Raw genomic sequence first — 27,648 nt, forward strand, 5'->3', positions numbered from 1 at the left:
AAGGAGGCGAGTGGCATCGGACCCTTGTCCGACCCCTTTCTCCCTCTCGGAGCTTCGGCGCAGGTGAGCTTGGCTCCTACATCGGCCTTGGAGCCATCTCCGTTGGTGCGGAGAAAGATTCCGATTTCCTTGGAACCGGAGCTTTCTCTGCATCGTGGCAGGGACGCCTTCGATGTCATGAGGAGTGTGCTGGCCACTGAGTCAGCTCCACTATTGGCCCCACCGGCTCCATCCCCTGTAGTGCCTGTGCCAACCTCTGCTCCTCCCCCAGACCCCAAGCATAGGGAACCGACGCTCCAGGGCACCCCATTGGGTGTTTCCTCTTCTTCCGAGGCCTCCCCTGATCATTCAGAGGAGCCTCCTCGTAAGAAGAAGTGCAAGAGGAAGCACATTGACTCCCCTGAGTCTGTCACTTCTGATACAGACTTAGATGATTCGGAAGGGTCCCCGAGATCCCCCTCTGAAGATGTTTCCTTCTCGGACATCCTAGAAATGCTTAAGCAGAGGGGGAACTGGAATCCCCTAGCCCCTACCGAGGATGAGTCTGTATTTCTGGATGCTTTCGGTTCCCGTCCTTCCACCTTCTGGGTTTCTCCGCCTTTTGATCCACTTATGGCAGTGGTGGCTCGAAAGGCTTCGTCAGCTCCAGATACAGTGGAACCAGCTCCGAGGAGACCTGGCAAATTCATCACAGCACCCCAGGATAAGCAGTTCCTTACCAAAGGTGTTCCTGTTGATGCCATGGTGGTACCAGCAGCCACCAAAAAAGAGTTAGCGGAGACCTCTTAGTCTGTCGATCCTCCTAACAAGGAGTCTAGGATGATAGACAGATACGGGAAGCGAATGTTCGTTTCAGCAACCTTTTCTATGAGGTCACTGAACTACCTGTGTCATTTTACCCGGCTTCAGAGGGATCTCCTTAAAGATCTCGGAGATACCCTTCAAGATCCATCAGCTGAGGGGCTCAAGCTAAAGTAGCTTCCCAGCTGGCGACGTTAAATTTTGTAGTTAACTCCTCCATGAGGCTCATTTCCTATGCAGCTGATGTTGCGGGTACAGCCGCAGGCACAGGTGTGGCCCTTAGGAGGCATGCATGGATGCGGCTGTGTAATTTTGTGGAACCCTTTCGGGCGTCATTCACCAACACCCCCTTTGATGGTTCCTTTCTTTTTGGACCACAGGTGAAAGACACTTTGACTAGGTGTGAGCAAGAAGGCAAGACTCTCTCTGCTGTGGGAGTCCGTTTTTCCACTCCCTGTAGACCGCACCCCAAAGGTCAGAAGAGTGGCAAGATGTGGTTCTGAAAATCCCAGGAAGCATTGCCTGACACACGTAGCAATTTTTCCTCCTGGGGCAGAGGGGGAAACAGTAACAACAGACGCCACCCTCATGGCAGAGGGGGTCCGCAGAACCAGGGCATCATAGAATCTTTCTCTGATAAGCCCTTTCAGCATCCCTGAAGGGTTGCCCGGCTGCTCACCTCTAGAGGCAGTCAGGGGAAGACTTTCACTGTACCCAAAATCATGGCAAAATTTAACGCAAGACAGATGGGTACGGTCCATTATATCCGGAGGTTACAAAATTCCCTTCTGTCAACCCCCCTTACCATCAAAGAAATCCCTTCTATATGTTCCACCCAATCTGAAGGACCAAGCTGTAATAGAAGTTTCAAAACTGCCAGAAAAAAAGTCTCATCCAGGAAGTCCCGGCAGACCAGCACGGATCCGGAACTTACTCAAGGTTCTTTTTGGTACCAAAAAAGACAGGGGACTGGAGACCAATTCTGGACCTCAGCAGACTAAACAGGTCTGTACGAAGAACAAAGTTTCGGATGGTCACGCTACAGTCCATTCTACCCTTTCTGGGTCAGGACAATTGGATGTACTCGATAGATCTTCAGGACGCGTACTACCATATCAAGATGGACAGGCGCTCCAGGAGATTTCTTCGCTTCCGGCTGGGAGCCAGTCATTATCAGTTCAGAGCTCTGCCCTTTTGTCTCACCACAGCCTCCAGGGTGTTCACCAAATGTATGGCAGTGGTCACGGCTCATCTGACACATCGAGGATGCCAGGTGTTTCCATATCTAGACGACTGGCTCCTCACTGCTACTACCAGGCATCAACTCCTACAAGCCAGGGACTACACAATCACAATCTGCTCCCAGCTAGGCATTACATTAAACTTCGAAAAATCTGCCTTGTTGCCCTGTCAATCTATCACCTACATAGTAGCAGACTTAGACACAAGGAACATGTCCGCAAGGCTACTGCTAGAAAGGGTGTCTACAATTCGTCAGCAAGTACAAATTCTAATGCAGAGCAAAAGAATCCAAGTCCAGTTCGTCCTTCAAACTCTGGGTTCCATGGCAACAGCAATTCTTCTAATCCCACTGGCCCACTTTCACATGAGGATCCTTCAGTGGCTTCTGTTCACACAGTGGTCTTTCCAACAGCTGCCCTTGTCTCACATGATCATGATTACAGAAGCATGCAAAAGGCACCTTTCCTAGTGGATGGTCTCCTTACTAGTGACTCAGGGCAGACCCTTCATTCAGCCCCCTCCGGTAGCCACAGTGACCACAGACGCCTCCCTGATAGGGTGGGGGGGCATTATCAGTGCAGGACAGTCCAAGGCACTTGGCAACTTCACAAGTACCATCTGCACATAAACGTCCTAGAAATGAGAGCCATGCTCCTAGCATTGCAAGCCCTTCAGGACTCTCTTCCTTCTGGGACCATTGCAATTCAAACAGACAACATGTCAGTGATGTGGTACATCAACAAGCAGGGCGAAACCAGGTCCTACCCCCTGTGTCGAGAAGCACTCAGACTGTGGCAGTGGGCAATTTCCTCCCAACGTTTTCTGATTGCGATGCACATCCCTAGGAGGTCCAACATCATAGCGGACAGGCTCAGCAGAGCTATCCTCATGCCTCACGAGTGGTCTCTGAATCAGGAAGTTGCGGATCTTATCTTCCGCAAATGGGGACAACCTTGCTGCAATCTTTTTTCCACCCCCTTCAACAGCAAATGCAGCAATTACTTCTCCCTTCTTCTGCTTCCAGGTCACTCACCCAGAGATGCTCTAGTCCACGATTGGCCTCAGGGACTTCTTTATGCCTTTCCTCCGTTTCCCCTGATTCCAAAACTCATACAGAAAGCGCAATATCGTTGGGTTGCAAAATGATCCTCATTGCCTCCTACTGGCCTCGACAGATATGATTCCCGTCCCTGCACCATTACCTTCTCGATCAGACCTGGACTTTGGATCCGATTCCAGACCTACTGATTCATCAGTCAGGCGAGTTGTATCAATCCCTCCAAACTCTCCAGCTCACAGCTTGGTTGCTCCACTTCCAACCTTAGCCAGGCTTCCCAGCGTTTCCCTGGCTGTACGTGAGATTATTGTCTTCTCTCACAAGTCCACAACCAGAAAAACTTATGCTAGTGAATGGAAATGTTTTTCTTGTTGGGCAGAGGCTAGGAACGTAGATCCCTTTTCAGCCCCAGTCCACGAAATTCTGGATTTCCTAGCACAACTTTTTCACTCCGGGTCCGCTTCTGCTACGATCAGGGTTCAATTAGCGGCCATTTCTAATTTTCATGTTGGTTTGTCAAATTCTAACATTGTCTCATAAGCTCTGTAAAACTTTTTGGAGAGGGACCACTCTCCTTAGGCCTCCAGTGAGCAATCCCCCTCCTCCTTGGGACCTTAATTTGGTACTAACTTCCTTAACTCTGCCCCCTTTTGAACCAGCAGCATCCTGCTCCATTAAGTTTCTATCTTGGAAGACACTCTGTCTAGTAGCTATTACTTCAGCCAGATGCATCTCTGAACTTCAGGCACTATGTGTTCGGCCTCCATACTTGGTTTTTCATAAGGACAGGGTTGCTCTGAGGATTTCTTCTGAAAGTCTGCTCAGAAAATAATTTAAACCAATCTATAGACCTTCCTGTGTTTTTCCCTAACCACACCAACAAGGCAGAGTACAAATTACACCAATTGGACATTCATAGACAATTGCGTTTTTACCTGCACAGGACTAAGGAAATAAGGAAGACGGACCAACTATTCCTTTCTTATGCTCTAGGCAAACAAGGTCTCCCAGTTTCCAAGGTGACCTTATCCAGGTGGTTGTCTCACACTATTGCTTTCATTTATCAATTAAGCAACAAAGAGTCACCTATCAAACCGAAAGGTCATTCTACTAGGGCCTTGACCACCTCTGTAGCCTTCCACTCTAGGTTGCCCATGGATTCTATCTGTGCAGCTGCTACGTGGGCAAATCCTCATACCTTTATTTCTCATTACAAGCTAGATACTGTCTCCAGGAGCAGAGCTGACTTTGGTTCCACTGTTCTGAAAAGTCTGTTCCAATGAGCCACCCAGGATTGTAGGTGCTAGGGACGCTGTCTCAACCAGCAAGAACGAAGGCGAGATAGACAACTTAACATAAAGAAGTTATGTACCTACCATAACGTCCCATGTTAGTTGTCTTCATCTCGTCTTCTTTCTTGTGTCCCACCCTCCGTCCCATGTCCTGTTGGACCGAGAGGAGTTCTTGTTTCACTGGCTGGGTGTTCTCTGGTTTATTTCCTCTACTGTCTTAGAGAGTATGGCAGGTATACTCAACCTATTTGTTTGGACAGGTTTATTCTCTGGCTATGTCTGGGGTTAGTGATTTCAAACGAGATCTGGGTAGCTATCGCTAGGCATCATGGGACAAAGGATAGCCTCGAGCCAGTAAACAGCTCTCGAGCTATTGAAGATAGCTGAGTCGGAGCCGAGGATCGGCTCCGATCCCAACCAGCAAGAAAGAAGGCGAGATGAAGACAACTAACATGGAACGTTATGGTAGGTACATAACTTCTTTATCTTCAAGGAGTGATTACTGTAACAGTAAAGCTGCCTTCTCTGCATCACACAGAATACTTGCACAATGTTAATTTTAACCATTAATCTGTTTTTTTCCACCACTATTTGTTGTTTTAGTGTAACTGCTAAGTTTTGTAATTATTAAAGTAACAGCTTGCAGCAGTCACAGCTCAAAGAGCACAAAGCTTTTGGGAACACTGGCTGTATAACAGTAAAAAAAAAAAAAAAAAAACCTGCAAGCACGGTCCCAAAATACTAAGTCCTCGAAATACACCTGCCAGCACTCAAAGGTAAAAGGTGTACATGAACAAAATATAATTTATTAAAGCATATTTAGGCAAAACAGACCGATTTTAGCCCAATTAGGCCTTCCTCAGTGTAAAATAAATCACAAAAGAAAGCTTTTTAATGCTTAATAATCAACACATGATACAAAAAGAATCCCCATGATTGGTTGGTTATAAATATTCATTAAGACCTGGGGGGAATAATCCTCCAGTTGATATATAGGTTCATAGGTTCATAGGTTTATACTAGGCTATCTGCCCTAAGGCATTTATAAGCCTAGCCCAAATTATTGTGGCTTACGCCACCCCTTATATGAAAAAATACTGTGCCCATTAGTTTGTTGTGCCTCTGTCCAGCAGTGACCCAGAGATGATTCCCGGGGTAAACCTACGATCTCCCATCCACAGGTCTAGATTTCTCTTGAACAGAGTCAGCGAGGTGCTCTGCCTCACATGGACCGGGATTTTATTCCACAGCATAGGGAGTCTCTGAGTGATAAATCTATCCCTCCAGCACGCCCTATTTATATCCGTGCTAAGGTTTAAGTCGCTTGCTCTAGTGGTTTTGGTGGATTTGGATTTTTGAGGTGGAGCATGTCCATTAATTCGGGTTGGACATGGCCTTGTATGTCAGGCACATGTCACCTCTGAGCAGACGGTATGCGACTGAATAGAGCTGGAGTTTCTTCAATCTGGCAGCATATGACAGATTTTGGAGTCCTTTATCCTTTTGGTGAGGAACTTTTGGGGTCTCTCAATTGCTGCAGATGTCGGGTGAGATACATCCCGAATGGGGCATTGTACTCGATCATTGGTCTGATAAGTGAAGAGTACAGGGGAGCAATGACCTCACTAGATCTGGATGTGAATCCCTTCATGATCAGGTGGGCAATGTAGAAGGTCTTTCTAACCACTTTAGCAATGTGAGTGTCAAAAGAAAGGCCACTGTCAACCTGGGTCCCCAGGTCCCTGATAACCTCTTCTGTGCTTAGTGGATTGCCACCTATATGGTAGCTTGGGGTTACCTTGTTTTTCCCGAAGGGTATGACTATACATTTTTTGGCGTTTAACTTCAGGCCATGGCTCTGGCACCAGCTATCTGTTTCATGACGTATCTCATAATCTTTACCTTGGGGAAATTGATATGTGGAGATGCTACCTCGATGATTGCTGGATGATTTGGAAAGCTGATGAGGGATACCTGTGTGAATTCATGGAATACATCAGTGGTAATAAGTGGGGGATCCAGTTTACTGTCAATTATGATCATGAAATCACTTTCTTGGATGTTTTCATCACAAGGAATTTAGATCATACACTGGATACCCAGGTTTTATAGGTTCATAGGTTCATACTAGGCTAGAAAGTGTTCATAGAATGCGTTTATAAAGGATTCTGCGGTATAGGCCATATTTTCCACAGGCCCGGGGGCTTTGAAGGATTCCACCTCGGTTTTGAGGAGTGTGAAATTTGCTTTAGAGAAGTTTTTCACTGTGGTTTTCTGGGCAGGGGGTGGGGTTGGGATGTGAATATCCAGTGAGATTAGTTTATGGTCTGATCTTACCAGTGAGGGATACACTTCTGGTCTGGAGCATAGAGTCCCCATGTTGGTGATGATCAGGTCCAGTATGTTTTCCCCTCTTGTGGGAATGGTAACAAGTTGTTCCATAGCATTTGAGTTTATAAATTCTAGGAACCTTTGGGGTAGGGTGTTGGAGCTAGAGTAATGCTCCCAGTCTATGTTTGGGTAGTTGAAGTCGCTCAATATAATGGTGTTTGGAGAGACCTTCATATTTTCCAGTGTTCTCAGGAAGGCCGAGTGGGGTTCCTGGGTTTGGGAGGGTGGTCTGTAGCAGGCTATAAACTGGAAGGCAGTTTTACCCACTGTTAGTTGCACATGGATAGTCTCGGATGCTTCGTGCTGTGCCACCAACCTGGAGGCGTGGGTATCTTTGACGAATATTGTTACTCCCCCTCCTTTTGTGGTTCGGCCCAAGTTTTGGGGCCGAAAAGCATTGTATGAGGTATAACCTGGTAGTGCTGGGGTGCTCTCGGGAGCCTTGAACCAGGTTTCTGTTACTGCACAGATAGGTTCATAGGTTCATACTAGGCTATCTGCCCTAGGGCATTTACAAGCCTAGCCAGAGTGTGTTTGGCTTTCTCCACCCATTTTAAAATGAATTTTGCTATGCCCTTTTTTGAGGTTAGTATACTGTGCATCTGCCTAACAGTGACACAGAAGTGATACCCGGAGTAAATCTACAATCTCCCAACCACTCATCAAGATTCCTCTTGAAGAGAGTCAATGAGGGACTCTGCCTAACCTGGACTGGGATTTTATTCCAGAGTGAAGGGAGCCTCTGGGTTATGAATCTGTCCCTCCAGCATGTCCTATTTATTTCAGTGCTGAGGTTCAAGTCTCTTGAGCGCGTAGCTCGATGGGATTTGGATTTTCTGAAGTGCAGCATGTCCATTAATTCCGGGTTGGACATAGCTTTATACGTCAGGCGCAGATCGCCTCTGAGCAGGCCGTATGCCACTGAGTAGAGCTGGAGTTTCTTTAACCGGGCAGCATATGGCATCTGTTTGAGCCCTTTGATCCTCTTGGTGAGGTACTTTTGGGGTCTTTCCAGTTGCTGCAGGTGTCTGGTAAGGTACATCCCAAAAGGGGCATTGTACTCAATTATGGGCCTGATGAGGGATGAGTAAAGAGGCACGATGACCTCTTCTGATCTAGATGTGAATCCCTTCATGATTAGGTGGGCTATATAAAATGATTTTCTAACCACTTTGGCCACTTGGTTGTCAAATGAGAGATTGCTATCAACTTGGGTCCCCAGGTCCCTAATTACTTCGTCAGATTTCTAATGGATTACCATCTATGTGGTAATTTGTGGGCACTTTGTTTTGCCAAGGGATGACTATACACTTTTTGGCATTTAGCTTGAGGCCATGGCTCTGGCACCAGTTGTCTGTTTCTATGAGACCCTTTTGTAGGATGCTTGTGTCGGCTGGAGAGTCGATTATGGCGCCCAGTTTGCAGTCATCTGCGAACTTGGTCAGCCACAGTCCTTCCGTGTTGGCCTGTACCTCCGAGAAATATATACCGAACAAGAGAGGTCCCAGGACTGAGCCTTGAGATATCGATGTTCTCCATGTTAAGGAGAGTTTCGAGTGCGTGCATCTTGAGGTTCCTGCAAGTATTTACAGTACAACTCATTATTAAATGCCTCCAGCTTTCACCCACCCCATGTTAAACGTAACATTCCAAAATCACAGTTTTTGAGAATCAGACGTATTTGCTCCCACCCTCAGAAATATGAACGCTATAAGTTGGACCTTATTAACAGGTTCAAATCCTATGGGTATAAAAAAGGTACAATACTTTCAGCCAGCAATTTTGCATCTTCTGTTAATAGGAATGATTTTCTGACATAAGGATAAACAACAATCAGGATCATCTGAACTTAGATTGGTTACCACCTATGGACGTAATACCAATGGCTTATTGGACATAGTGAATAAACATTGGAATATATTGTTAATGGATGACAGATTATCTGCGTTCTTAAAAGATAAATGTCAATTCTCTTACCGTAGGGGTAAAACCATGGGTTCCTATTTCAACCATTATAAATGAGGGATAACTTTGGGAGAACCATTACAAACTACTTTAATTGTTGATTTGTTGCAGGAGTGTTTTCCATGTGGTCATTGTGTACACTGTGTTAGGGTGGCTAAATCCAAACAGTTCCCTAGCAAAAATACTGGGCTGGTCTTTGATATTAGGTTTTTGGCCAACTGCGGAACTGATTGTATTATTTACTTAGTTACCTGTACGTGTTCTGCTTTTTATATAGGACAGACCTCATGTCCTGTTAGAATTAGAATATCTGAACATTTAAGTGATGTTAGATTTAAAAAAAAAAAACAGCAATGCATTATGTAAACACTCCTTTACCCATTCTTCTGCATCTTTCAGGTTTACCACTATTGATAGAATAAGTCGGGACCGGGCTAATAAAATTGGTTGGCATAATGTTCTTAAGAAAGAAAAGAAGTGGATTATCAAGCTGGGAGGATTATTCCCCCCAGGTCCTAATGAACATTTATAACCAACCAATCATGGAGATTCCTTTTGTATCATGTGTTGATTATTAAGCATAAAAAGGCTTGCTTTTGTGATTTATTTTACACTGAGGAAGGCTTAATAACTGGGCCGAAACCAGTCTGTTTTGCCTAAATATGCTTTAATAAATTATATTTTCTTCATATACACCTTTTGCCTTTGAGTGCTGGCCTGTGTGTTTCTTGAACACTGGCTGTATATCAATGCCTTGTGTACCTGTGAAGGTGTAGTGGAATCTTTATATGAGACCAGCTAATGCCTTCATAAGGAAAACAGGATTGCTGATAAAACTGTGACTAAGAGGAAGATGAGGTAGGTGGGATTTAACTTCACTGCTGCAATTTGCTGTTACAATGACCACTCCTCAGTAGTCTGCTGAAAAGTGTACTTTACCAAGATTACTTCATATTGATCAAGAAAAAGCAATGAAAGTACAGCTATGGTAAAGGTGGGAGATTGAAAAGACAAGCTGAGGAACTAGGTGTCCTTATGCAGCTGACGCATTATGCCACTGTCTCTTCTAAGAAAAAATATAAACTACCAAGGAGGGTTCTGACATTGATCAAGTGAGGCATTAAAGTCTTATATTTTATTATGGGTGGTGAGTACAGTGTTCCAGGTACACTTTCTTCGCATTTTACTTAAAGAAGTATATATCTTATAGCTTCTTTGAGCAGCTTTTCAAGGTAGCACAAGTTTTACATTACTAGTACAGTTTATCCCTTCTAGGCAAATGTAATTTACAATGCATGATGTTGTGTGGACAGTGCCTTACCTGTAATCTTCACTGGTGTTTTTGTAGACGAGTGTACATATCATACCTTGACAGTATTCACTTCTTTCGGCCACGATGTCTGAGAACTGCCGTGTACCATGAAATTCTCATAGGGTACCTTGAGTATGTGAAGAAACTTGGGTAAGTGCCCCCTTCTGTACGTTTTAAAGTTTTAAGTACTGTTTTTGAATTGAATATTAATATATTGAACATGGTCCTCTTCATCCAATTCAGTGACAGGAATGGCAGCCACTGGAAACAGCCTCTCAGCACCCTTTAATAGCTCTGCAAGGCACCAAACTTTTCCCTTGCTCCCACAATGCACCTCACTTCTATTCTCCAGATCTTATTTGCCACTTGGTCCTTCAGCAGCTTTAAGGACATTCTTCTTTGGAAGTGCTTTTTCCTGATCAGAGTTGCGCAGTGATTTCTTGCATCATTCATTGGTGTTTGTTTGATTCCAGTTTGTGGTTTTGGTCCTTCTTGGCTGTTTAGGGGCATTTTTATTCCCCTCCTGTGTTTCCACAACAGTTTTGTATGCTTAGCTTTAGATCACATTTGCAGTAGCCTAAACTGTGTGAGTACTATCCCACTGCATCTGGACAGCTTTCAAAGCTAAAGGCTCTTTCTACATGCTCTTAAGTGTCAAGAGTTTGCAAGAAACAACATGTAAAAAGACAGAGAACCAAAAGTTCAGAACTTTCTTGCCCCCAAAATACGACTCTTCGGCAGACCTTGTGAAACTGTCAGTTGGCTAGCAGTCCTTCAAGGCTGTCAGATAAGTCTCCTGTTGGGGAAAACCTTCCACCTGTTTTTTTAAACATGTTTATTAACATCATGTATTTAATGACTTGAGCACATATTCAGTTATAAAAGTGAAAACAAACCATTGCAGAGATTTTTTTATTCTTTTTTTACACGTTATGTTATTTTCAGTTTATCATTACAGAGATTGCTCAAGTCCTGTCCTCCCTGAAATGTCACTTTTCATAAGCATCATTATGTATGTATTGTTCCCGTAGATTCCATTTATTTATGTACAGTGTACTCCTTCCCCTTTGTACAGACCCACCTTCACTTCTTTTACAACATTCAGTATTTATGTTGCATTTGTTTTTTTGTTTCCATTTTTTTTTTTTTGGCAGCCAACAGTATTAAACGGAGTAGGGCCTTATTGTGTGTAGGCAGCTCAGTTTATATATCCCAGCTCAAAAGATTCAAATAATTTGCTCCCTCGACATTTCTGACAAAGTACCCTGTAGGTAGTTTCTAAAATGTATTGAGTTATTGCATTCCCCAAAAAAACATATTCCCAGGAAACCCTGTCTTTCCTATCACACCTCCAGCAATTGCTATCTACATGGAAGAATTCTATGAAGTGTACTTGGGGTATAAAATAGATATGCAAGCACTTTCTTGCAAAAATCCTAAACCATCAATGTTTGTTCCATATGTAGAAATCTTATGAATATTCTCTCATTGTTTCTTTGTATATTGTCTTTCCATTCTCATTTCCTGGTCTTTTATAACCTCTTTTGATTGATATAATTACTATGGATTATTTTATTTATCCCTTTTTTTACCACAGCTTTTGTTCTAGACTCAACTATAAACTCAACCAGAGTTGATCTTTAACAGTCCCTTCTCCCTTTTTCTGTGCCTATACTGTTAGCAAACCCTGATAGGGAAGGCAGTCTCTAGCGTGCAGTCCAAATTTGTGCTTGGCCACATCGCAATATGTGGCTTTTCCCTCCCTAGTTACTTACTCCCAATACCTTATCCTGTGCTGATTTTCTCTAATAAACTCCAGTTCCCTACCCCTAATTACAGTCATTCCTGTTAGTATAATCTATTTTCTACACAGTTATTTTCTGCTACTTTGTATTTATAGTATTCTGTATGGTTGTTACTAATCTTCTTAACTGCTTCTCTCTATATTTTGTGAACCCCACCCCTGTTCCAACATAATTTCTTTCTTTGATTTGTAATCTCCTTGTGCTGTGTATATGAGCACTAACTGTCTATCCCTAAAGTATCTCTTTAAATCTCATAAGACTAAACCACCTTGTTCTGTGGGGAGAAGCAACTTATTTCACATAACTCTTGTCCTCTTTAATTCCCTCCCAAATAAATTTTTATTTCATTGTTAATTATGGTCTAGTGTTTCTCCTCTATTTGATAAAAATGTGCCTAACCTATATGCAGTACTAAAGGAACTAGAAACATTTTTACTGATCACACCTTAGTATACATGTCCATCTTCAACAGCATCCAACTTTTTTGCCTTTTGTATTATCTTTTGTTTAGTTTTGCCTCACATATCCTTAGCTGTTGTAATAGAATTTTTTTTAATCTAAACGCAGTACTTCTTCTCATCAATCTCCATAGATGTGGCTATTTCTAAACCAGTTCATGTGTGGGAATTACTGATATAGCATTTGTTTTATGTCCTGAAAAAGTTGGGGCTGTCTCAAAATGTTCCACAACACTGAACTGTCATTTTCTAGAGTTATCAAATACAAAGTAATATCTACAAATGAAGCTAATTTTTATGAGTACCTTACCAGTTATGCCCTTTAATTTGTGTGTCCCTTATTTCTTTGCCAGTTAAAGGGGACACCCTTGCCTGTTTCCCCACTGTTCAAACCCAGCTTGTGAGAGGGGGAATCCTCCCACCTTGATTCTTGCCTCGGGTCCTTCATATATCTTCCTAAATAACACAATTATTCTGTCAGGAAATTCAGATGCTGCCATTTCCCTACACATATAATCCCAGCTCGAACACCTTCTGTGCATCAAGACTTTTTTTTTTTACATTTTGTTTCCCTTTGAACTGTCATAGTTCTGTTAATGTTGTCAAATGTTTACCTCACTTCACAAAAACACATTGAACCATATCTGTCAAATTTGACAACACCTTAGTCATTGTCTTAGCAAGTATATACATAAGTGTTTCAAAACTGAGATTGGTCTATATGAAGTTGGATTTAAAGGGTCATTGCTCTCTTTGAGTGGTCCAGCCACCACAGCTTTCTTCCAAGATTCTGGTGTTGTGATCATTTTTAACATTTTGCTAAACAAAACCCTCCATAGTTTTTCAGTCTTAACTTCCAGATTTCCACAGGAATGCCATCTGATATCCTGACTGACACTGTTGCAGTATTCCTGACATATGAATTGTCACTGCTGACATCTGTCTGAGGTGCCAAAGCTTTAACTTTTCTAGGTCATACGTACAGCATATGACCTCAGCTCGTATGTGTTGGGGTATATTGACAGATATACGAGCGTGGATCCTCATACTGTCCGACCGCAGCCCAAATCCAGGTCGTGCATCCATCAGACCATTCGCTGTTTGGTCATTGGTGCCTTGCTTCCATCATTTATTCAGATAAGTGCCTTATTGGAGAACCTTTCTTTTTTGTCTTATGATATTTTGTTGAAAGGTGTAGATGTCAGCTAGGAGGGGTAAGTGCAATTGGCAGATTCCATACAAAAACTTGCATATTAAGTGTCTTTTTTGCCTAGACCCGGAAGACAATCACAAGTCTTCCTCTGGCAGTCAGTTGTTTGTTCCCAAACCCTTAGGTCTAGGCTTTCTACTCGCAGTACTTTTCTCGAGGCCCAACATCTTAAATGCTTGACCCAGTCCAAGGTGGCTGACTCCACAACCTCAGATATCCCTGTGCCTCCAAAAAAAAAAAAAAAAAAAAAAAAAGCTAAAGAGGCCTTGAATGGATCAGCAGTCCAGTGTTTCTGACTCTGATGTACCCACTGAGTTTGCAGAATCCTCGATACATTGGGCTACTTCTCAGTTGTCAGCTACCGAGTACAGACTCCAAGGCACCACATTTCATTTCCAAAGGACCGCATGACATCTCTCAAATTCTGGTTAAGGAAGAGATCCCAGGCTCTCTAATAGAAGTCACACGGGGTTCCAAACCTCCCCCTCATCCAGGTGGACGTCATGCCTAAAAAGAAAAAAATAAAAGACTGTGTGTGTGGCCTTTCCCACAGTAGCTAGGGAGAAGTAGATAGGCTTCTCACAGGGACTGTTCAAAGCCATTTTCAAAGCCTCCTTTCTTTGGGTCTCTGCAGCATTAGGCTACCCCTCAAAAATGTGTTCTGGTTTCCTCCTCTTCTGATGAGGAACAAGACTATGAGTCTGACCATTCTCTTGACTATGTGCATTCTCCAGGGCAAATCTCTATCGAAGAGGACTCCTCCTCACAGGATTCCCCATTGTGGAAGCTTCCTTTAGAAAGACTACATAGAACCTAGTGAAACATTCTGAATGGCATTCCATGCAGATCTCTGATGTTCAGAAGAGGTGTTACACTCTTTTGTAAATGGGTACGCCCTGCCCTTTCTCCAGTCCCTCCTGTCCTTCAGGCTTTCCAGGATTTTTTTCAGTCCACCTCTTCTTCGCCTAATTCTCAGCCTTCAGATCCTAAGAGACTAGACAGGTTTTACAAGGTGCCTAATGACCTAAAATATTTATACAAGAACCCAGTGGCAGACACTTCTGCAGTATCTCTCTCTTTTGTTAAGCCCTCTAAGTTTTTGCCCATTGCAAATGCCCTGCTTACTGACAAAGATAGTAGGACCTTGGATAGATGGGGAAGGAATGTTTACACCTCTTCTACCATTGTTTTCAGGACAATTAATTACCACACCCAAATGCCAAAGTACTTGATCTCTGTTTTGCATTCCCTAAGTAAAGTTATACTGGACACATTTTTTTCTACAGCAGATCCTATGTGTCAAGATGCCGAGCTTACTGTCCCAAACACAACATTAAGTGCAGTTACGTTGCTGGGGTAGGAGCTATCGGATCTGTTATGGCTTAGCAAGTCAGCCTTTACCTGAGGATTTTAAGTCTAAAATTCTATACTCCCCCTTGGACAAGGACTTACTGTTTGGTCTTCATGCTGCCAGTCTGTTCAGAACTGTGCAGAACCAAGGTGAGACCACAAAAGACTGCAGACATATCCTACTCTCATCAGTCTCTAAGTACCATAGGAACTATCCATCTAAATGTACCTCTATCATTAGAAGGGATACTAGAAAGAAAGGCATGCTGCAGGCTCCTCAAAACCATACATCCATTTTGGACCCCATTATTCAAGACCTGTTAAGCAAGTCCCAAAGGACTTCATGGGAAAGTGGTTTTACTCCAGGATTGTTCTAGTCCTGAGGAAAGAAGAGCATTGGGGACCCATCCTAGACATACCTCTCCTAGACTCTTAATTGAAGGTTCCATCTTTCAAGTTCTTTCTTCACACACTTCTGGCTTTCACCCTTCTCCAGGCTTTCTTAGAATCACTAGATCTAAAGGATGCCTACTTACACATGCACATTTGTTGTTCTTGCTGGAGATTCCTCGGGTTTTTCTCTGGCTCTTCGCAATTTCAGTTTACAGTTCTGCCTTTTGGTCTTTCCACAACTCCAAAAATGTTCATAAAGTGTCTAGCTCCAGTGGTAGCTTTCTGATGCATGCAGGGAATTCAGATTTCCCCCTTCCTGGACAACCTACTGATCTAGGCTCTCTGTCAAGAAATTCTTCCACATCTAAACTTCACCCTCCATATTCTGACAGGTCTGTGTTTTATTATAAATTACAAAAAATCCTACATGATCCCTACTCAGGACCTTTATTTTTTTTGTTGGGGCTCCTGACTGGATATGCAGAAGATGCTTGCCTTCCTGCCACAGGAGAAAGTTCACAGTCTGTCCATTTACTTCCATTATCTCTCCTCCACAATTGATTGCTTAGCAGTGGAAATGCTAAGAGACTTGCGATTCTTGGGAGCCACCATTGCTGTGCACCCTCTGGCCAGAATGCATACAAAGAAAATCTAGTGGTGCCTGAATTCTGTGTAGTCTCAACACTGTCACACCTTTGGACATCTGAGTCCACTCCTCCCTTGTCTCAAAAAGAAGATATGTTGACGGCGGGGACAGGTCGTCCTTAACCCAGGACTGCCATTCACACAACCTCCTCCTGTTCAACAGGCTCACAAAGATGCCTTGGACAAGGCACGTGAGACATGGAGTGGATCACACCGAGTTCAGGGAAAATGGCTACCTTGGTTCCAGAAGGAACATATCAATCTGAAGAATATGAGAGCTCTTCTGCAAACTCTTCAGATTTTCACCCACCTTTGGAAACCTGACCCTCTCCTAGTGTGTACAGGTAACACCACATTTCATGTGATACATAAGCAAACGGGGACACCAGCTGTGCAGGTTAGCACTGGTGGCATGGAAAATGGCAACCCAACTGAACATTACAATCACAGCCACATACATCCCTTCTCAGGACAGTATACTAACAGACTTCCTAAGCCACTCCCTGGAGGACCCCCACAAATGGATTTTGAACAGAGAGGTTTTCCAGATGATCACCCTTCAGTGGGGCATCTCTTAGACATTTCCGCATCACTTTCCAGCCATCAGCTTCCCAAGTTCTGCACCAGGGACCCTTGTCCTGCAGCCTGGAGGCCAGATGGCTTCTCCTTCCAGTGGACAAGGAAATTCCTCTATGCCTTTCCTTCTTTGCAACTTCTTTCAAAAATTCTTTTCAAGGCACAAAAGGAAGCACCCAGACTTCTTTTACGGGATCCATTTCAGTTGAGGCAGCATTGTTTTCCCCTGCTGTGTCACCTGACAAAAGGAAATTACTGAAGAATTTCTCTTCGAGACCTAATATCTCAGCATAGAGGATTGTTGCTCCACCCAAATCCTCCATATCTCAGCCTGACCATTGGGATGAAAAGATTTTATTTCAGACACCTCTTCTGTGAAAAGGTAGTTTCAAATCCTACAAGATGCCAGGAAACCCACTACTAGAAAGTCTTACACTGCTAAATGGAAAAGGTTTTCCTTTTCGTGCCCCAGTCATAATCTGGATGCTTTCTTGGCTCAGGTCCCTGCTGTTCTGCGAGCTCTCTGTGAACCTCTTGGTCAGGTTTGGCCTATTGTTCTATAAAAGCTGACCTGATAGTTGTCAGTGTCTGTCTCCACCTTAGCCCTTCTCCTATGGCTAGGATGGAGGTCAAGCTTTTCCACAGGGGAGTCCTACATCTTAACCTACGCTTTCCCCCTTGAGATCTTATTTTTGTGGTAGAAAAACCTACACTGCCACCCTTTGAACCATCATCTTCTGGTTCTCTAAAATTCTGTATCCTTCTCTTGGCTCTTACCTCTGCTAGGAGAGTTTGAGTTAGAAGCTCTCACTGTCATTCCACTTTTTCTTATGTTTTTTTTTTACATAGACAGGGTGACTCTCGGGGATAATCTTTTATGCCTAAGGTAGTGAATTAACTGTCTCTTAATCAGGCTATTCATTCTTTCCCAAGCCACAAAGCAGGGGAAAAAGGATCTTACATTCTCTAGATTTTCACAGTCTACTCAAGATTTTATCTGGACGAAATTAAATCCTTCAGAAAGACTGACCAGCTGTTTGTGTCATTTATGAGCCCTAAGCTGTGCCAACCAGTCTCCAAACAAACTGTTGCAGCTTGGATTTCTAAGGCTCTCTCGTTTTGATTCTCTCACTTTGGTAAGACCTTGCCTTCCTGTCCTAAAGCACATTCCACTGGGGGAGTGGCTTCCTCAGGGGCATTCCACAAAGGACCTAGACTCTGGGTCTTTCTAAGAGGCGGCTTTGTCCTCTGTACACATCTTCACTAAATACTACAAATTGTATGCTTTCTGCAGGTCCAGGGCAGCCTAAGCTTGGTCAGTTCTTCCCAGGTTGCTGCACAACTCTACTACTCAGCAGACAACCACGCTTCTTTCCTCCTTCAGCTATGGGAATCACCCATATGTCAGGAATACTGCAACAGTAACTTTAGTCAGGACATACGACAGTTGTGTAAAAACTTGCCATAACAGTAGATGCCCTACTGATCACTATTACAGTATTCTCTCTCACCCTCCATTCCTTGTTCCGTGGCTCACTTTAGCCTTCATTTTCCTCTCCCCTCTTGCTTTAACCTGTATTCAGTTATATCGAAATGGGAGAGTTTTTTACCTATTCAAGTTACAGCCCTCCTAGCTGACCAGTCTCCTGTCTCAGTAATCTTTTGGCTGCTGGCTTGGAGGTAGTCTGAGAATCCATGCTGATATGTCTGCCTATATAGCCCAACATGTACAAGATGAGGTCATGCATTGGACATGCAGTCTTGAGAAGGTAAGGCTTTAGTACCCTAGATGGACATCAGCAGTGACAATCCAAATGTCAAAAGTACTGCAACAGTGATCAGTACTCTTATGTTAAGTTCTTCTACAACTTTACTTCTCTGTTGATTGAATATTCATCACCATTTATTTATTTTATTTACTTTTGGTTACCGGGGGGTGTCCGACTGGGCAGGGTTGCCCGTTTTCAGTGGAGGCCTGGGTAGAAAAGCTGCACACAGTATAAAAGTACAAAAACAAATAATATAAGAGTAAAAAAAAAGTATAATAGTCCAAAGAAAGAAGAGAGACTTGCAACAATTTAAAAAAGAAGCTAACAAATTTGTCAGAGATTCCCACTTGAGTATTAATAGTGCAGTGAAGAGATGAGAATATTAAAACAATGTTAGACATAACAGCAATGTTAAACTGAAAAACTCAATAGAAGATTCCATGAACATTGGAATTATATGGGTTTGAAGTTCTGGGAAGGCTTATAGCAGAGTTGTAGAGAAGAAATGGAGATAGAGTGGACTTAAAGGTGTTAGCCTGGGTCAGAGCATGTATGTATCCAAGACTTGGAGAGAGAGGATTTTAGTTGATTTTTGAAACTGACTTTGTCTGTAACCTGACATGGAGTAGGAGAGAATTCCACATTTTTGCAAAAGTACAAGAGTAAAGGGAATCATGTCTACTTTTGGATACTTTTACCAGTCCTTTTATTTTTATTTATTTACATTTGTTGACTGGGAGTGTCTAACTGGACTTAGGTCCATTTTCAGCGGAGGCCCAGGGAGAAAAGCTCCACAGTAAAATAAACAGACAGTAGTTACATTGGATTACATAGCGATTAACAATTTGATTTAACATAGCAATTAATTACAAACATATTTACAGATGAAGAACATAGTACATCAGTAGACAACTAGAATCTTTATCTGCGAAGTACATAACAGACATTAACAAATGTTACAGTAAGATGTTCCTGCTGTATAAGTACTAGGCTTATGAGCATCTGAGCTTGCTATAATCAAGGTAGTTAGTGGGGTGGAAAGAAAGGTAGTGGTTGGATGGGGTGGATGATATTAGAGTGGGAGTTGCAAGGGCATAGCCAGCATGTTTTTAGGTGTGCTTTTAGTTTCATTGGTGGACCTTAGCTGACGGCTGTTGGTGTAGTGGTTAATAAGGCCTTTCTAGGGCTAGGGTTTTGTTGGGGTGGTAGAGAATTTGGTGAGCTAGGGTGAGTTGATTTACGGTAAGTAAGTTTAAGGGCCGCGGTGGTGCAGCAGTTAGCATTGTCCCCTCACAGCAAGAGGTTCTCCCATTTGATTCTCGGCTGGAGCGCCTCTGTGTGGAGTCCGCATGTCCTCCCAGCGGTCGAGTGACGTTAAAGATATGCAGGTAGATGCATGCATGAATGGGTGTGCCTTCCTTGAAGGTTGGGCGTCGGGGCTGGCAACTCAGCACCGTAAAAATCCACTGGCAATCATTAGCGGACCGGAGTTCCGCTGTGGCGACCCCTAACCAGGAAAAGCTGAAAGACATTACTAAGTTTGGTAATTCTATCCAGGACAGTTTTTGAAGGGCTTGACAGTGGTGAGATCTGTAGGAAGAGTCAGTAGCGAATTTGGCTGTCTTGTTATAACAGGTGGATAGTTTGTTTAGATTGTCTTTATTTAAGTTAACTAGGATGGGAGAAGCATGGAGTAATGTAGAGAGTAGGTGGGTTCTTCCTATGATAGTTTACTATTAGAGGTCATGTAGTTTTTACAACTGTAGTGTGTGCCTAGTTTTTTGTGCAGTTGTCTTAGCTTTTCTTACGGTTTGACCTATATGCTTGTTGAATTTCATGTTTTGGTAGACGATGACACTTCATAGCTTGGTATGTGTAACTGATGTGATACGGGTGTTGTCCAAGACAGTAATTGTAAAAGGGAGAATTAGTTTTATAGCTTTGGAGGGAAGAAAGACCATAAGTTGTTTTTTTTTTTTTTTTGGGGGGGGGGGGGGGGGTTGAGTATCAATTGGGAGTCTGTTAACCAAGTTTCAATAGCTGTGAAGGATTATTGGGTTACTTTCTGTAGAAATAGAAGTTGTAGAGATGGGGCAGAGCAGATTAGGGTAGAGTCTTTGGCATATGTTGCATGACTTTATGAAGGTTGCTTGTGAATATTGTGAAGAGCAGTGGACCAAGTATAAATCCTTGAGGCATTCCTTTTTATCTCATCCACTCTTGTCTCATATTGAAGTCCTCCAAAAATGTTTCCATCTGTATCTTTTATTGGTTCTCCCATCCCTCTGCTCTATGTAGATTTTCATAGAATTTCCACAGTATCTCTAGTACCGCTATAGGGTTTCTATTGTTAGGCTGAGTGTTTTGCCCAGACTCATCTCTCCAAAGAGGCAGAAGAACAGGAAGCCAGTACAGAGGGGGACAGTATCTGGTTTTGAACCCTCTTACATAAGTGTAGACTAGTGTGCCCCCCCCCCCCACACACACACGTCAGAGCCCTGGGCCATAGACCATTTTACATGTCAGCCACACTTACTTGTAAGGGTCTTAAATTACTGTCTCATGTGGTGATGTTTCAGCATGGTTTGACAGAGAAAACTAGAAGTGCTAAATCAGTTCTCCCACAAGAATTTATAACATAAGCTGATTTCCTAGTTTTCATTGTTAAACAGTGCCCATGCTCTCAATGCATCTTCTGCTTAATGTAGCAGTTGTAGCTGTGTGTGTGGCTGGATCAGGCATAGCTTTGAGAAGTCGTATCTCACTGAGGCATTATTCATATATCGAAAGCTTCATACATCATTTACTAATGCTGTCTGTAATGACTCCTCACTGTCTGGGCCACAAGTTGAGGAAGACATTTGCAGCTTTTCGTTGAAACTTACCATTTCACAAACAGCTTGCTGTCACAACAAAAGGAGTGCTATGAATTTATGGCTCAAGATTTCACAGCAGTTTCAGTCTGAGCAACAGTATACATATAGAAACCACTGGGCTACAAACCAAGGCATAAATCCATGTTCAGCCCCTGTTCTTACAGTGTTTGCTTCAGTTTCCGACTTGTATTTCAACAACGGATCTGAATATTCTACTGTTAGGTTCATCTTGCTGCTATTTCTGGCTTTCGTTAGTGTTAGAATTTGTAATTACTAGCAATCCCAAAGGTGTGTACAACTTTTCCTTAAGACCTCCAGTCTGAGAACCTATTCCAGCTTAAGATCTAAATTTTATTTTTGAGAAACTTACTCTTTCTCCTATCAAACCCATAGCTAAGAAGGATCTTAAGTTCTTATCATGGAAGACTCTTTTTGTAGTGGTTATCATCAGCCAGAGCAGTTTTGAAGCTACACGCCCTTTCCTTCAAACCTCATTACATCATTGTTCATAAAGGTAAGATTTCTGTATGTGCAAACTCAGAAATTTTGCCAAAAGTACAACAGAAAGGAGACTCAACTGGTCCATTAATCCTCTAGTAGTATTTTTCCAATACTGTAACAGCAGAGGATATTTATTGTGTTGTCTAGATGCCCTCTGTCATTTACACTTAGGTTCCATTGCCAACTGTGTGACTCTGAGCAAGTCACTTAACCAGACACTGCTCCAAGGCTGTGTGTGAAAAAGGTCAATGGAGCTCAATGCTCTACCCCGGGAAATAAACAAATAAATAAATACGTATATACATTTCTGTTTGGATTGAACAAATAATACTAGACAGGATGAACTACTCTTCATTTCATTTGCCTAAAATAAAGTAGTTCAAAAAGTTACCAAGGTCATTGTATCCATGTGGCTATCAAACTGCATCAGCTTTTGCTGTATGACGTACCGCAAACATCTGCCTCATAAACTCTAGACTTGTTTGGCCAGAGTTGATGATGAATGTGCTGCTGCGACATTTACTTCACCGTATACTTTTGTAGCTCACTATAAGATAGGTGTAATTTCTAGGTCCAGGTCTACCTTCGGAGCTACAGTATTGAGCAGCATTCTGCATTGGATGTCATCTAGGAGATTTTGGCTGGGATTTTGTCCTGTCATTTAAGTGGGACAGACTAGATCATAAAAGTTATGTATGTGCCATTGCATTAGATCTTCATGATTCACATCTGTCCACTTCAGAACTTCACAACCTTTCTCTTTCCGTATATTTTCCTGTGAAGAGAGTCTTAGAGGGTGTTAAAGCAGTGTCTGGAAGATATTAAGTTGCTTCAGTTCCCAAGTGGAATCTCAAACTTTGAGAGTAGAGGAAGGTAAAGTACATAATTGGAACAAGGGTGGAATTTAGTAACCTGGGAAAGTCTTAAAGGTTCTAGGAACTGTCACCTGCAGTGATTGGTCCAGTTGTTGTAGTGGATGAACATGGATTGTGAAGATTTAATGTTACTTCTACTAATAAGACTTCCCATACTCTGCTAGAGGGATAGATTCCTGTCCCAGACACATTCCATACTCTAGAACAAACTACCTATCTATATCAGACAAAGCTCCTCATTAGCACTCTTCCAGAAAAATGTGGATGATTGGATGGGAAATAGGAAATTCACCCCAGAGATCACCTCTGTGGCTCTGCTTGACAAGGGCACAGGAAAATAATTTTCTTGGGTGGTGAAAACCAGGGTACCTTTTTGGCTAGGCTTGTATAGGCCCTAGGGCTGATAGCCTAGTACCTACCTGTGAACAGTAAGTTTATATCTTTTGTTTATGTTGTGCAGTTAATATGCAAAAAATAGTTACATTTTTGTAGTATCAATATTTGAGTTATAGTTGGGTTTATTAAAGTTTGTGTTGAAGATAGTGAAAATGTTTCTGGACTAAAGGTATTATGTAAATATTGAGTCATGGACCATTGAATTTCATGGTATCAAAGTCACGATTAATTTCGAGGTAGTCAGCATTTTGTCAAATGTAATTAATAAATTAAGATGAAGTGTGTTTTAGGAGGGCATCTGCAGTATGCAGTTACCACAAGGATAACCTGCAGTGATTGGTCCAGTTGTTGTAGTGGATGAACATGGATTGTGAAGATTTAATGTTATTTCTACTATGCAAGTCAGTACCCATTCAGGATTTTCTCAGCACTCTTTCTGTCGACGAGAACAAAGACTCAAGTGAGACATGTTAAGATCCTTTGCACCTTGATAAGGGGCACTGCTCTTCAGTCTCATCTCCTACTCTTCCCTCTACTCAGTCTGTTTAGAACAACTCCTTTTCCTTGCATTAGTTGCAGTAAAGTGCTCTCTTTCAGCCGTAAAATAAGAAGAAAATCTTTCCATAGACTTCAGAATTTTTTATTTTATTTTTTATTTTACATTTATTAACCGGGAAAGTCCGACTGGATACGGGTCCATTTTCAGCAGAGGCCTGGGGAGAAAAGCTCCAAGCGTACATTACTAGTGTAATTACAATGAAATTATTACAGTGAATTATCACAAAATTGAAAATTTTTTTTTTTTACAATATATGCAGACAGGTACAATTTCTACTCACATACACACAGGATAGGTTGAAAGTTAGTGTCCGAGAAAGAAATAGTTACTGATTTTTTTTTAAAGAAGGAAAGTGTGAAAAGCTCCACGTATACAATACAAGTGTAAATACAGTGAAATTAGTGCAGTGAATTATCACAAAACTGAAAAAAAAAAATGTTTTAACAATATATACAGACAGGTACAATTTCAACTCACATACACACATGATAGGTTATTAGTAGCTGAGAAAGAAATAGTGATTTTTTTAACGAAGGAAAGTGTAACAAAAGGTGGTAACATACATGGTATCATCTTAATTTTAAATCTTTCAGTAGGAGAGAGATGTAGAAAATTTTAAGCAGTTAGAGGATCAAAGATAAAATCTTGTGATGAGGTTCACATTTATAGATTCTGTTTGGGTGGCGGTTAGTCAGGGTTTGTACAGGGACAAAGTCGGTGCATTTTTAGGTGTTTCTTAAGAGATTTTTTTAATTGGGATAAGGAGGGGTCATCGGTCACTTCCGCAGGAAGAAGGTTCCATTTTTTTTCCGGCAGAGTTAGAAAATAGTGATGCAACAGCTGAATTGTTGGTTTTAACAGAATGTACTAGTACTTTGTTGGAAGAGTGAATGGTCTTTAGGTTATTGTAGGGGGAGATAATATTTTTCAGTATAGGTATACTGTCTGGATGATAGAGAATTTTATGAACAGCTATTAGTTGGTTATATTGCAGTTGGTTGGGTAATTCTAGCCAGTCTAATAATTGAAGGTTAACACAGTGATGGGTTCTATAAGCTGACCCAGTGGCAAATCTGGCAATATTATTGTAACAGCTATTCAATTTATTGAGGTTTGATTTGGATAGGTTAGCAAAGATGGTTGAGGTATAAAGAAGGGTTGATAGCAGATGTGTATGGGCAATAACAGTTCTAGTAGAATGCCAATATGGTTTCCAGATATTTAAGTAGGAACCCTGTTTATTTTGCCTGGGCCATCCAGACATCCTGATAGCTGTCAACAGTGGTAGTTTTCTGCTCAGGCCATTTGGTCATGCAGCTAGTCTGACTGTTGCTTTGTTATTGAAATGGAGTTGGAAGATACTTGCAAAGGATACCACTCAAAAGGAAAGGATAAGGCTTTTCGACTTTGTGTGGGGTAGTTTCTCCTTCTGAGATGGCACAGATACCTCACAGTTCCCTTCCTGTAGCAAATGGATTTTGGAAATGTATTCCTGGCCTGATGAAAGGTGATTAACCAAAGTTGGGAGGATTGCTTTTTATCATGCAACATATGAACACCAATATTAGGCAGTTGTTATTCAGTTAACATCTCTGGAGCTCGTTTGGCAGAATTCACAGTGAGTTCAGACTTAAACCAGTCAGGCTTCTTTGCAGAGTCTGCTTTTTACTGGAAAAGCTCACTCAGACTCTGCCATAGGCTGCTGTGAAGGAAAGGTTAGTTTGTTTTCCTTTATATTCCTTGTAATTTGTATTTCTTTATTGCTTTCTTCTGTTTTTGTATATTGTGGTATGTTGTCATCACACCATGTTTTAAATGTATTCTGTTTTCTATTGCATATTTAAACTAGTAAAGACACCAAAGCTGTCTTTCTTTGTGAGTTACCAGAAATTAAATTTTCTCTAGCCTCCCACCCTGTTACTGTGGTGTTTTTAAATGCACTGTCCCTCTAGTTGCCTGTCCCTTATGTTAATTTGACCAAATAATTTCTTCCCTATCCTCTTTATGAAGTCACTTCCCCTTCAGCTGTTTAAATTAATTGGCTTTGCCACTGTATTCCATAGATCCAGAATACTAAGTGCCCACTTCCAATCTATCTTGCTCTTTTAAAACTAGTGGCTCACCCCTTAAACAGTTAAACCTTGTGATGTTATGTGATCCTATCTCGCCTACATTCTGACTGATGGGTTCGGAGCCGATCCCTCGGCTCCGACTCGGCACGCTTATGCCAAAGAGCGAAGTCTCTTATTGGCTGAGCTTACTATATCCCAGGATGCACCACTACCAGTCCCCCAGATCTCGTTTGCCGCTAACTAGCAAAGACGTGGTCTCGAGCTGGCTGAGCTAAGTAGTGTCTTTTCACTAACTTTTTCTGTCAGAAAATTGCTATTTCTTTAACAAAAAGCTGTTTTAACAGCTACTCTGTGCTTTTGAGTGTGTTTTGAAAAATTTTTGTGGAAAATTTGTGTGTGATTGGTGTTTGTTCTGGCTACAGGCCCCTTTGATCTGTAGAGCCTTCCCTGTCAGTGAATCCCTTTGAACCTTTAGGGGTTCTTGGATTCCCTTAGATATATTCACTGTTGTATATCTTCAGTTGGCTTTAATTTAATTGCGATCTGTCATTCTATCGGCAAGTTAATCTTTATAGTGTCAGTCTATTTCTAAAGAGTTTTGTCTGTGAGAGAGTTACTGAGTTCTATTTATAATGTCTCAGGCTCCTAGGACTTCGGGCTTTAAGAAGTGCACTAAATGTAGTTTTAAAATGTCTATCACGGATGACCACTCTCTCTGTGTATATTGTTTGGGCGCCAAGCATTTGCAGGAGTCCTGCAGCGTGTGTCACGCTTTTTCCTCGAGGGTCCTCCAAGAGAGGAAAAATAAACTTATATTGAAAGGCCTTATAAAACCCTCTTTTGAGGAGGCTTTAGCATCCTCTCCTTCTCCTGCTAAAAAGAAAAGGGCGTCGGCTCCGACCAGTCCGTCGGACCCGACCGCCAAAAGACATAGGCAGGCTTCTCCTTCGGCTCCAAGGACTTCGGAGCCGAGGGCGGAACGGTCTGCCTCGATGACTCCAGTCTCGACTCCTCTGGCTTCGGAGCCGATGGCTGGAGCATCGAGAGGCGGGTCACCTTCATCGGCTCCACTGATCTCGGAATCGATGAAGGTTGTCCGCTCAGACACTTCCTCCTCGGCGCCTAAGTCCTCCTCGGCACCGATGGAAACTGTATTGTGCATTCCTTCGGCACCGATAGTTATCGAGTCGCCTCAGAGCCGGTCCCCTAGCCCCTTGGGGCCGTTGGAGAGGCCAACTCGAACCCGTTCGGTCTCCTCTAGGTCATCGAGGATGTCAGATTCGGACATAGACAGGGTGCTCCAAAGACTGTTCCAGTCCCCAGTCTTTCAAAAATTCGTTTCGGCTCCAACCCAATTGGCTTCGGAGCCGATAGCCCATTCCATTGCCATTCCTCCTCCTACCGCTTCGGCTCCGTCGGAGCAGGTGCTGTTGGAGCCGGTGGAGATCCTAGGGTCGGCTCCGACCCTTACTCCAACCCCGACCTTCGGGTCCGAGTTTGGCACACGGACTTCTTCGGCCGGACCCGGGGGTGACGTTTCGGGACCAATGCGGTCGGTTCCAAGCCTCCCTCTCGGTGCTTCGGCTGCGGGACTTCCGTCTGCTATCATGGCTCCGGGGACCGGACACTCCCAGGATTCTGGGGGTCCGGCTTTCAGAGCTATGAGGAGTGCCTTGGCCAAGTCTTCTTCGGCCATCTCTACGGCTTTACCGGCACCTTCCCTGGGCATGGAGACTGGGTCTTTGGTAGTTCCCTGTCCCTAGGCAGCGGAGCCCGGGCCTGAGATTACCCCACTGGGGTTCCCTCCTCCTGAGGGTTCTTCGGAGTTGTCTTCGGAGGAGCCCCCAAGGAAGAGATTGTGCAAGAGGAAGCACGTGGACTCCCCCGAGTCGCTTACATCGGACACTGATTTTGATGATGCGGAGGGGTCCCCAAAGTCGTCCTCGGATGATGTCTCATTTGCAGACATTCTAGAGATCCTTAAGCAACGAGGCGGCTGGATTTCCAAACCCCCCTCCGCTGATGAGTCAGTGCTTCTCAAGGCCTTTGGGGCTCAGCCCTCCGCCTCCTGGGTGTCTCCGCCCTTCGACGAGCTCCTGGATT

General features: G+C 42.9%; 1 protein-coding gene across 1 annotated transcript in view; it reads left to right on the forward strand.

Moving 5' to 3' along the window:
• Positions 1-27,648, forward strand: part of LOC122816509 (CREB binding protein) — a gene marked incomplete in the record, with an annotated part of 4,149,155 nt that overhangs the window by 3,623,188 nt on the left and 498,319 nt on the right. The window contains 1 exon segment of the mRNA XM_044089341.1: positions 10,097-10,210. Coding sequence (XP_043945276.1) covers positions 10,097-10,210 — 114 coding nt within the window.

Source organism: Protopterus annectens, chromosome 12.part0, assembly GCF_019279795.1.
Source record: "Protopterus annectens isolate FY-2018-M chromosome 12.part0, PAN1.0, whole genome shotgun sequence".
Lineage (NCBI taxonomy): Eukaryota > Metazoa > Chordata > Ceratodontiformes > Protopteridae > Protopterus > Protopterus annectens.